This window comes from Aulonocara sp. 'chitande type north' Nkhata Bay, linkage group LG15 (assembly GCF_057382095.1).
Source record: "Aulonocara sp. 'chitande type north' Nkhata Bay isolate Kocher_YH1m ecotype deep benthic linkage group LG15, A_spYH_male_GT1.1, whole genome shotgun sequence".
NCBI classification, from domain to species: domain Eukaryota; kingdom Metazoa; phylum Chordata; class Actinopteri; order Cichliformes; family Cichlidae; genus Aulonocara; species Aulonocara sp. 'chitande type north' Nkhata Bay.
The window spans coordinates 41543307-41555309 of NC_141358.1; the positions used below are offsets into that span (position 1 = coordinate 41543307).

Here is a 12003-nt window from a genome sequence, read left to right on the forward strand (position 1 = left end):
TGCCAAGGTGCCACTAAATTATAAAAACTGATTCCCATTTATACTGCTGGAAACATTTTCCTGTAATGAAGGTGCACGAACTCTGTTTTGTCACTCACACTGCAATAACTTACATTTTCATTCAGTGTTTCTCGCCCTTTTCCAGATAAACATGGGCAGAAAAACATTTAGCAGCTTTAATCACCTGTTTTCAATGTTATCAGTCCCATGCATATTGCCAGTAGGTTTCCTCCTCCACCTTATACCAACTCTCTGTCACCTTACTGCTGCTTCTACCCTTCACACTGGGACTAATAAGGAAATTTAACTGCAATAAAAAAACGAACAATAAAGTGCAGTTCCCTCAATGGCCACTTGAGGCTGCTTCTGGTTTTTAATTTCCCAGTTTATACCAGGCTGAGTGATTCTGTTTTTAGTGTTCCTGGATCACATTCACATGTGGGCTTGTCTTTGCATGGTTTACCCTGCATTTGTGGATGGCACTGTAAGCTGTGCTCACACACAGTGATGTCCATGACACATGTTTGATGTCGTGCTGCCCGAGGGCACAAAGACCACTGGCATCCAATACTGAGTTTTGGCCTTGATGACGAGATATTTAATGTCTTTGCAATTTTATGTTGAGGAACATTTTTCTGAAATTGTTATACAATTTGTAGATGATTTGTAGAGAAGCTCCGCCTCTCTAAGATGCTCTTTTACCTAATCATGTGACTGACCTACTGGCAGCTAACCTCCAGTTATAGTTTCTTTTTTTTATACCATCACTGCGGTAACCTTTTGTTTGCCCCGTCCCACTTTTTTGGAGACGCTTTGCTGTCATCAAATTTAAAAGCAACATTTTTCTTAAAATTGTACATCTTTCATGTTTTAATATTTGATATTTTCTACGTTCCAATATGGACAAATTACTGCAGCTTATGTCCCAACTTATTTGAAAGACTTTTTCTAGGATTTGACTCCTTTTTTGCTTTTACCCAGTGTTCACAAAATTTATGGCAACAATTACAACTGATAAAAGAGCCGTTTTTAAGATTGTCAGCAACAATGAAATCAAACTGAACTAGACATCCGCTCACCTCTTGTATGTCCATGTCTTCAGGGTTTTCCCATCTCCTCAGAGAAACTGGAGTGACAGGGACAACCACTATGTAGTACCACCTGCACAAAACGTATAATGCACCCATATATGATTGTGCACCAAACACACACACAGAGCTTCAATGTTAAGAGAAGATAAGTTTATGAGGAAATTCACCTGTTACCACAACACAAGAGTCAGAAGCACAAAGTGAATTAAAGACGTATTAAAAGACTAAAAAATGCAGTTTATATGTATGCATGTGTCTAATGTTGTTTCAGCACATCTTGTAGATCTTCTCCATAAACTTTCTGAACCTTCTCTTAAACAGATGCATTCACTGAGCCTAATGAGAAGGTCTGGTTTGGACATTAGCATCTTTTTTCTCCACTGACTCCACTCCTCTTAATTACTGCTTACTTGTGGGCTATTTCTTCGGAGAAACAAACACTTGAAACACAATTAATTATTTCTATGTGCTTGTCTTCTTGACCACGCTGGGTAATAATATGAAATAAACTTCTTGTGAAATGCACCTTTTGCATTGGGATTCTTATTGCTGATTACCTCAAATTGCTTTCTGGTATCATGAGAGGGCTACGAGTTGCAGTGGGGCGACTGTTAATATAGTCGTGTGGTTTTCTGCTGTAATCACGGAGCTGTTGGGCCAGATGTTTGATTGTCTTGTTTGCACTTAAAACTACTCTGACCTTAAAGAAAACGCTTCTGCTTCTGATAATTGGCTCGCTGTGAAGTGGGTAAAACATGACAAGAAGTTAATAAAGAGAGGCTGTAATGGCTGGTGAAACACGCCAGAATTTTCTGGCTTTTTAAGATGTTTGAACTGCTAATACGCTGAGTGTATGTTGGGGAAAATAGCCTGGCACTCTATAGATGCAGTGGACAAGACATTGCTGAGATTCACACGTACCCATACGGTCTATAGAACCTGGCTCAGATCAGCTGACAGGACTGGCTAATACCCTGACACTCAACGCTCTTGGCGCCTAAAAACCAACACGACGGTATCTAACACACTAATACTGAGATGAGGAAATGAGAAAATCCAGTGATGTTGCAGCTCTGAAATATGGCCAAACTGGTGGCAAGTGGCATCTTGGCAGCTGCACGCTTGACTTTTCTCAGTTCATGGGCAGTTATTTTGCGCCTTGGTTTTTCCACACGCTTCTTGCGACCCTGTTGACTATTTTGAATGAAACGCTTGATTGTTCGATGATCACGCTTCAGAAGCTTTGCAATTTTGAGACTGCTGCATCCCTCTGCAAGATATCTCACTATTTTTGACTTTTCTGAGCCTGTCAAGTCCTTCTTTTGACCCATTTTGCCAAAGGAAAGGACGTTGCCTAATAATTATGCACACCTGATATAGGGTGTTGATGTCATTAGACCACACCCCTTCTCATTACAGAGATGCACATCACCTAATATGCTTAATTGGTAGTAGGCTTTTGAGCCTATACAGCTTGGAGTAAGACAACATGCATGAAGAGGATGATGTGGACAGAATACTCATTTGCCTAATAATTCTGCACTCCCTGTAATACTGAGATGAGGAAATGGAGGAGCAGTCACGGAAACTGTCAGTGTTAAAACAGACAAACTGTCAGCACTGACCTGACAGCCGCTGCGTCCGGGACCTTCGGCAGGCTGATAGTCACTTTACCACCTTCCTCCACATCTATATGGTGTTGAGCTGGTTTCACCGTCAGAAGGTCCGGAGCCGTTCGGATGGAGACCTGCTGCTGGAGGCCGCCAGCACTATTCCCTCGGCTCATTAGCACAAACGAATAATCAGTGTCTGGCTGCAGCTGTGTGATCAGCTTCCTTTTCAGGTTGCCTTGAACCTCCACACTCTGCTGGTTGTACAGAATCTACAGCAGGATGGAGTTATAGAGGTTAATTTACACCTTGCACTACTGTAATAATTATCACTGTGATGCCTGTCACCAATATCCAGCTCTCTGTTTTACCCAAAACAACCAGTTTTCTGCCTGCATGAAAGAGAGCGCTGAGCTTACCTTGACAGGCACTTGAGATTTGTATGTTTCTGGCACTTCCCAGGTCAGCAGGACCGAGGTCTTTGTCACAGCCTTCACACCAAAGTTCTTGGTAAACACTGAGGGAAGATCTGGATGATTATTAGGTGGTTAATTTGATTGTGAATATGACTGAGATGATTCAGTGCTGATGAGGAGGTGCAAGAAAAGCAAGACAGTTACGGGGAACATTACCAGATAGATCTCGGCACAGTTTTTATGATTTTATGATCTATAAAAGCACAAACAGGTGTTTGGCAATAACAAACGACCAAAAACTGCTGTTTCTCTAATGTCCACTTAAGCCTGCCACTACATTTTTTATACAACTCACTTGTTTCATTTGTATTAAGGATAAACTGTACATTATCAGTGGCATGAAAACGTTTACATGTGTGCAGCTGACAGATGTCTGCTCGATTAATGCCAGCTTGCAGTTTTGATAACTTTAATTGGAATTTTAATGCAATTATCTGAAAAACAATATTGCTTGCTGTGCATGTAATTGTACTAACAGTCAAGAAAGCTTGTGCTCCAATTAGTGACTTATGCTAATCAGCAGGTAACTACATGATGCACCAACATAATCCATGCCTCATATCCAAATAATATCGAATAACTATCATAGCAGTGAGCAAAGATGACATGACACACATGGACTATGTAGGAAACTGTAAACAAACATAAATGATATAAATATAAATGAGTTTTTTTCATATTTAAAATTCCTCGCGTGCGTTAGTGACACTTGTCAATATCATAACCAGCTTCATGAGGTTTTCATCTCAAAAGGTTCCCAATGAAAAGATCATTGTAATAAATAACACACAGGACTTAAGTGTATCTTTAACTGTTTTCAGATGGTATGCTATAATGAGGTCTAACTTAGTGAACTAAGTGGATTTAATAGTGTGAGACTCACACACACTCACAGGAACTAGCTGCTTGCTTCCTGCATCAAATATGGCCAGAAAGTCCTTGTTTAACATCTCTAGAGAAGAATCCTACAGGGCTGCAGTTTGCAAATGCCAGCTAGAGGCAATGGTTATTAAATAAATAAAAACTCTCCAAGTTGTCAGTGGAGTAAAGTCACTTGTGACTCTACTTACTGTCTAAACTCGTTTTAATTTTCACTTTGAATCTTACAAAGTTACTCTAGTAAAACCCAGGAATAAAAAAGGGTAGAAACTGAACATAATTTGTTTCCCTGATGAAGTTCTGCTACATTTCTTTGAGTTATGTAGAGGACAGAACTAAATAATACTGGGACTAGCCTCACCCTCCTTTCAGTTTCATCTTGTTCTCAAGTTATTGCATTCACACGATTTTCAGAAACTTGCTCTGACCTTGAGGTCGAGATCACTGAGATTTTTAGTAGCTGCACCTAAGCCTGTGGTTCTCACCTGGCATGGAGGTGGACATGGTCCTGCTCTGGATGCTGGGGCTGATAGGTCCTCCGCCCTTGCTGGTGAAAGCTTGGACTCTTATGTCATAGGTTGTGTCAGGCTGCAAACCGTAGACGGTCATCTGTGTATCTGTGGTAACGTTGGTGCTGTTGTTCGGGCTGTTAATGTCTCGGTACATCACCACATACTTCACAATCTTCCCATTTCTTTCAGCCAGAGGAGGCGGGTCCCAGGCCAGTTTGGTGGAAGTTGCAGTAAGGCCGACCACGCTCAGGTTTTGCGGGTAGCTGCTGGGAATGTCCTCAGGGGTGCTGATCTCTTTTACATACTCCTCCCCGTTCCCTGCTCTGTTTTTGGCACACAGTTTGAAGATGTACACGGCACCCTTGTGGAGGCCGGTGACTGTGAAATGATCATCTGTCTTCTTGAAGTGTTTAATGGTGAAAGCTTCCTCCTCTGCTCTCTTGTACTGCAGCTGGTATCCCATGTGCTCCCCAACCATTTCTTTAGGGGGCTGCCACTGGATTAGAGCGGTGTTCCCGATGGTGGTGCTGATCATCATAGTGGGCTTTCCAGGAACTGCGATGCAGGAAACATTTGTAAATATTCAGCACTGAAAGACACATTTAGATATGATCTAGCTTATTTTCTTAGCTGGTTGGAAGGTATAGGACCTGTTTTTGAGATCATCATAAAGGCCACACTACTTTTTATTATCAGAAGAACAAAGACTGTTATTCAGACTAGCTTTTGAGTCTAAAAAGCTCTTTAAACCTGTGTTTTTGTGTGTGTGTGTGGGGCGGGGTTCCTAATGACCAGCAGGGGGCAACTCTTCTGGCTCCACAAGAAGTCAAAGTTGCAAAGACGTCTGTTTGCAAAATTCATTTTTCTGATGTGTAAATTATGGTGGAGTGAAACAGACAAAGTAAGGAATGCTTTTCAGAGGGGCTTTGTGTGCAGTGCTGTTGGACTCTTAGTACAATCTGCTCATTGCTAATGACATCTGGTTTAAAAAACAAGACCTGCTTCTCAGTATACTTGGGTTTACTTTAGTTCTTGTGAAATATCATCTGTCAATTCCAACTCAAAGAAGTTGAGTATGCTACAAATGCCTCTGTGTGTACTTGCCCCGCCCGTTCTATCGAGGATGTAATGAGTGTTGACTTGTGTTGACTTGTGCTGACTTGTGTTGACTTGGGGCAGCCAAGTATTCTAGAGTACATTTTGAGGAAAACTCAAAAGCAACAGTGTGAGCACCCAAAGTTGTGACTTAAGTTTAGAAATTTTACTGTTTCTGTGGCAAAAAGCAAGATTTCAAGATCTTTTATATAAGAATGCAGCTGTTTGCCTATTTGCAAAACCGTTTAAGAAGCTCTTTCAGGATGATACCGAGCTAAACGTAAAATGGAGCCAACATTAGCTCATATTATTATCAAAATCAGACAAACAGAAAAAATCAGACTATGCAGGACTAAAAAAAACTCCTGAAAGGTATTAAATGGAGACATATTAGAAAACAAGCAGGAATGTGATCAAGATATGGCCTCAGATTTGTTGTATTAGTTGTATGCAACACACACACCTGCTCCTGTGGTGGTGGCCACCTTGGCCTTGCTGCGAGCTCCGTCACCCTTGGTAGTATATGCAGCCACAGTCACAGAATAGGTTGTTTCTGGGAGCAGACCTGCTATAAAGGCCTCCTGCTCAGCACAGAGACACGGGGAAGAAAAGAGGAGGAGGAAGAGAAACGGAGACAAAGATGAAGAGAGGATGGAAAAAACAGACGAAAGGGCAACAAAATTCAAGTTGAGACAACAGCTTCAGTTCAATTGGCAGAAAATTTAGTGCACTGAGCAACTGAAGCACACAACACATGCATCAGCTTCACATTTCCACCACTCAAGGTATTCTGACATTTCCACACCACCCGAACACCAACCTGTTCACAACACTCCAGTATACCATCACTGCACATCAGCACCGAGTGCTACAAAAGGCTTTTGGAAACGAAGGTTCTTCAGAGATTGTTCCCCGTTTCATTATCTGTTTTTCTTTTATTTCTATTATTCTTTAACTGGTAACTGCACAGATGCAGTTTATGGACGTTGAATCCAGAATCCTGATCTTCTCTTTGAAGAAACGAGTCATGAGAAGATAATGAAAACATACCTGCTGTTTGTCCAGTTAGATAATTCAAACTAGAACATAAAACCATTTTGTTAGTAGGTCCACCTAACCAGTGAGTGACAGCAACAAAAGAACGAGGCAGTCAATGAGCACAACAACAAGGACAAGCGATGGTCTCCTGGCTGATTACTCAGTGACCACCAACCACCGTCAACCTCCGGCTTTCTAGCGATCTGATACGACAGCGTTATTTCTTGGTGTCCGATCCTGCATCAAGGAGCCAAAGCCAAAAGACAGATGGCGTCTGACAAAAGTGCGCTACGTAACACGATGCTGATGCTGCACTGCTCAGCCTGTTCATCTCACACCATACTCAGACTTGAAGATGCTGACGCTCAACCCAGCTGCAAAGCCCCACATCACATACAGAAGCTCACCTTCTGTCAAAGCCAACAAAACCATATCATTTACAAAAAGCAAGGGTGCGACCGTGTGGTTCAAATCACAGACAACGAAAACATCCCCTGAAAATGTGGAGGACTTAGTGCCAAGGACCTGAACACAGCTCTCACTTTGTTTTACGAGGATCTGATGCCTTCCAGTAATCTACCCACAGAACATAAGCCTTCTCCAAGTATACAAAACAGTCACTGTCAGCAATATTAAACTCAAATGTGTTTTATGATAAAGACCTCTCAAAGAAACTCGTCTCAGGAGAATCTCTGCCATGCACATTAGGCTACATGTTCGAACGTGCTCGTCCAGCCGCGTTAATATAGCCACATGTACGGCCTGTCAACTGCCGCGAGTCCATGAAGAGGCACGAAAAAGGTCCACTTTTCTCAGATAGCAGAGGACTGCTTTCTACTCCTGAGTGCTGAGTGGAGCAGAGCTGCAGAGATGAAGGAGCGTGTGATGAGAGAAAAATGGCAGCGGGAAAGTGGTGTAGCTGCGAGTGTGTGCGGGGGTTGATAGTTCCAGTAAAGAATGCCCAGTGGGTTCCATTTTGCCCATCATGACCGTGCCTCTGCCTACAGCCCAGGGGCTGCTGAGCCACGGAGATGTCACTGCAAATTAGCAAAGCGCTGCCAAAGGAAAAGGGGGGGTGTTCCAGAAACAACCACCACTCTAATTATTATTCTGTGGCAGGCAGTTTAATATCTACCACTGGATATTTAAAAGGGGTGTCTTCTGCTAATTTAAGAGCAGAGACGTACAAAACTGAATTCAGCCGGGGCGTAAAGAGTTAAGATGTTTCCCTCCTTCCTGTGTTCTCTGCAGGGCAAAGAAGGTGAAAGATGAGAGAGAAATGCAACTCATGTGAAGCTACTGAAGTCCTCTAAAAGCCTCATTATTTTAATCTGCTGCTATTCCTTTCCACTTTTGTTGCCAGAGATTTTCTTGCTTTTGAAATGGGGAGAAAAAAAAATCAAATTGGTCTTTCATCTGTCTTTCAAACGCAGTGCGAGCAGGAGTCTGCAGGGATGAATTCCCAGGGACTGAACAGATGATACACTTTACATTAAGACATGAGACATCTCTCCTATGAGGGGAGCGTCTGCTTTAACGGGAGCCAATCAATCGGCAGTGACTTCCTGTGTGTCAGACATCAAACGCTGCTGTCCTCCACCTCCTTGTCTTTTCAACCTCCATCACCAGTGGGGGAGATTCCACTAATGTTGGGAACAAATCCACTACAAAAGCGCATTAGCAGTTCGCACACTGCGCGGATTCTTCCTCACATGAAGAGGGAAGGACACGTGTGCCTGATATTTCAGTGGATGCTGGAGACCCTTCAACAACACCCACAGTCAGCATGTTACATTTAGGAATTTGATCAATTTGATGCTTTAGATGGCAGCTAGGGAAGCTGAGCTAACAGTCTGCAAGCTTGTTAGCCATGGCTCTGGAAGCATACAGCTAGACCTTTGTTCAAGGGCTGGGCTTCCTTACCCAATTTAAACTGGACATATTCCTCTTTGTTCTAGCAGTGGATGCTCATTAGACATGGCCAAAGTTTCCAATAAGGACATTTGTACAAGTAATCGCTGTGAGATAAAAGGTCAGGCTTCACACTGCTTTTTCCTGCTCAGTTTCACAATACTTTTTTTTTCTGTGTGTTGTCAAAGAGAGAGATCTCTTATGTGGTCATCAAGACGCTCTACTGCTCAAACCTTATGCAGCCAAACAGAAGAATGTGGGCTTAGGGTTGGGGGGGGACGGACGGACACAAGAACTAAAATTTGAAGCTGGGAATGAAAGTCCCTTTAAGCAATAGCCTTTCTGGCCACTCTCCGTTTAAGTATTGTGTAGGTTGCATTATTTATTACCTGTGCTGGACTGACGTATTGAACCGTTGCAGAGGGAAACTTGTGCTCAACAGTAAATGCACAAAGTATTTCTATTGCTGGAGCATTATAAGGTGTTCGTGTTGGGGTTTAATCTCTTAGAGAAACGACTCTGGGTTAATTGTGTAGAGTTTGAAAGGAGTTGTTCCTCGAAATAACTGACCCATTTAAATAAAACAGGCACAGCTTACTGAATAAATAAAATATGAAGTCGAAATAATTAAAACGTTTTAGAGACTTCTTTTTTGGTTTCAATCCAGTTAAAGGGAAAACTCATGCGCTATGAAAAATTTAATGAGTGTTTCAGCTTTGCTCTTCATTACAACAGAAATTGGAAGGATGGGTCTGAAATGAGTGTTCCCCCGTGGACAGGGCCTCTCAGGGGCTCTTTCCACTGTGCAGAACTATGGATGGCAGGGTCATCTGAACGACTCGTCTTCACAGTTTAACACGGTTTGGCTCTGTGTGATGTCAGCAGAGAGGACATCATATCTCTCATCTCAGACGCACAGCTCTGGCCCGATGGTCCCTCATTCTGGTCAAAGCTTCTATTTATGAGGGCCAATCAAGAAGAAAGCTGGCTTAAAGGCACGATAGTCTTAAAAGTACATTTTGTAATTACTCTGTGAAGCTCTGAACCAGAGCTTTCATCGCTCGGTGGCATTTTACCATTTGGTAGTTAAATATGTTTAGAAATGTGCTGCTATAGTTTTCTTTTTAATCCTTCCAACATTTCCTCAACAGCTGCTTTTTCCCCTGATATTGTAAATAAAAATGTGTTGATTCCTACAAAACAAAACTTACAGTGACTTGAAGCGCCAACATGTGGTAGAAATTGGTATTACACAAAAGTGCTGCCTGGCCCTACAACAATACTGCATAGTTATTATTGTAGGCTTTTACTATACAAATAAAGTTGAACTGAATTAAAATGAAATTGAATACATATTTTAGATTTGCAGTGGTTCTTTCTGCACATTCTGTTGACTGTTCATAATTCTGATATGCTTGAAATTGTTTTTAATTTGAGTTTACCTGTAAAGTATTAGCAGAGAAGTAAGTACATGCTGGCAGGTAACACTAAGCAACCAAGGCACTGTTTCCACAAGCGCATACAAACGTGGCTTTTCGTTTAAATCCAAGAACCATATTTTATAAAGGTAAAAAAAACAAAGAAACAATACAAACACATAACCACAAAGAAAAAGAAGCAGAACCACCGACTGTTGTTTTCACCCTGTTATTAATAAATGTATGTCATCAATAATGTACAGGTCCACAGAGAGCAGCCGGCGTGTTCTTAAATGTGAACTTTATTTTCCTTTGCAGTCTGTGCTTGTGGAGAGCTCCACTGTAATAACTGAGTATTTAATAAGTACTTAATAGTGAACAGTAGCAATGAAGTTGAAACCTAAATTAGTTTTGTCCCAAAAAGGATCTAAAAGAATCTAAAATGTTGCTCAATGCCGGGTTACACCGAGCCTGCTTTTGAAGAACTTCCTTCAGTTTATTTTCCATTAATTCTACTTCATTAGAAACTCACTAACAAGCTGTTAGCTCATCAATATGATGTAATATTATGAAAGGAAGCATCAACGCTGTGAAGAATAAGTGATGTCACTGTTTAGTCAGAGCACAGATGCAATACGTCTGACTGTGCCTACAGTCATTTACAGTGAGTCACCAGAGCACAGGCAAGGTGCACGACTGAGAATGCAATCAAAACGCATTTTCCACTTTCCCAAACTAACCACAAGAGGCTGAAAATATTTCTTTCAGACAGCAGCTATTGCAGAAACAGTGTCTGCTGATTCTAGTCTCTAGTATTGTGTAGTATCAGACCTTTGTCATTTATAAAAACAATTCTACATGATTTTTCAAATTGCAAAAATCAGTTACCTGCAAACGGTCTTTAAATTTCTCTCTGTCTCAGCTTCTAACAGGTTTGGACAAGAATAGGTGCACAAATGTTGAGGACCTCGCTTCTTGCATGAGAAATGACGCAATAGGAGCCACAAAACAGCAGCGTGTTGTGTATGCACTGATTTGATGTGTCTGCCTAGTGCAAATAAGACAATCTTACACAGACTGTAAGTGAGGTCAAAGCGTGAACACATAGCCCACAGAGCACACACCACAGAACAAAATATGTAAAAGAAAATCCATTTACAGCAGTACAAACTGAGCCCCAACTCCCTGTAATCCTTCATCAATAAGCCCCGTGCTTTGCACTACAGGTAGACACAAACATCTAGTTTACTCTTGAACTATGGGACTGTGTGTCTGCTGCACCGGTGCACAGACTTACAACACTATTGTGATGGGCACTGCAGAGAAGGAATGGAGCAGAGAGCTGGAAGGGAAGCACTGTACTTTTCATGCTCACAAACAAAAGCAGTATGCACTGATGTCTCTGTGGATTTGGATTGCAGAATAAACCAACAGCAGCTGCATTCAAGTAGAATAAATAAGCAGACACTCTTTATTGGATGGAAGGTAGCATAAAGCAGACGTCTGCGTTACACAGATTCCACATTCAATAAAATAACAATGTGATGTGAGGCAGCAGGAGACACTGAGCACTTGTTTGACAATTACTGCTGCAGAGTCTAGAATATTGTGTGTGTTCAGTAACAGTATGTCAGCTAAACAGAGATCCCTTTGCTGGCTCAGAAAACCAACAGTGAAACCACGAGCCCGACTTTACTTGCAGAATAAAGTCAACAGAGTATTTACAGCTGCATTCCTTCAAAGACTGGGAGGCTGTGGTTCAAGAAACACACCAAAAAGACACCCACACCAAACATGTACGTGCACGCACACACATACAAACACACACTGTGAGCAGCTGCCACAGGTGCCACCCTGGTTTTCACCAACACATCTGTAAAGGCTGTGAAGGTTTACGCCACCGTCTGCCAGTCTCCTCTCTGACCCGAAAAGCTGTCAACTTATTAAATTAAATTAAGATTTGAAAATAGTCT

At 41.8% G+C, this 12003-nt stretch overlaps 1 protein-coding gene across 7 annotated transcripts in view; it reads right to left on the minus strand.

Annotated features, from left to right (window-relative positions):
- The window catches only part of ptprfa (protein tyrosine phosphatase receptor type Fa), a 353347-nt gene that overhangs the window by 77421 nt on the left and 263923 nt on the right, over positions 1–12003 (minus strand). For 4 of the 7 annotated variants that reach the window (XM_086263515.1, XM_086263512.1, XM_086263510.1 and 1 more), the window contains 5 exons: positions 6127–6244; positions 4542–5123; positions 3121–3230; positions 2717–2973; positions 1080–1161 (listed from right to left, as the gene is read on the minus strand). In XM_086263515.1, coding sequence (XP_086119641.1) covers positions 1080–1161; positions 2717–2973; positions 3121–3230; positions 4542–5123; positions 6127–6244 — 1149 coding nt within the window. The remainder of the gene's footprint in view (positions 1–1079; positions 1162–2716; positions 2974–3120; positions 3231–4541; positions 5124–6126; positions 6245–12003) is intronic. The other 3 variants (XM_086263516.1, XM_086263514.1, XM_086263513.1) reach the window with 1 other exon arrangement.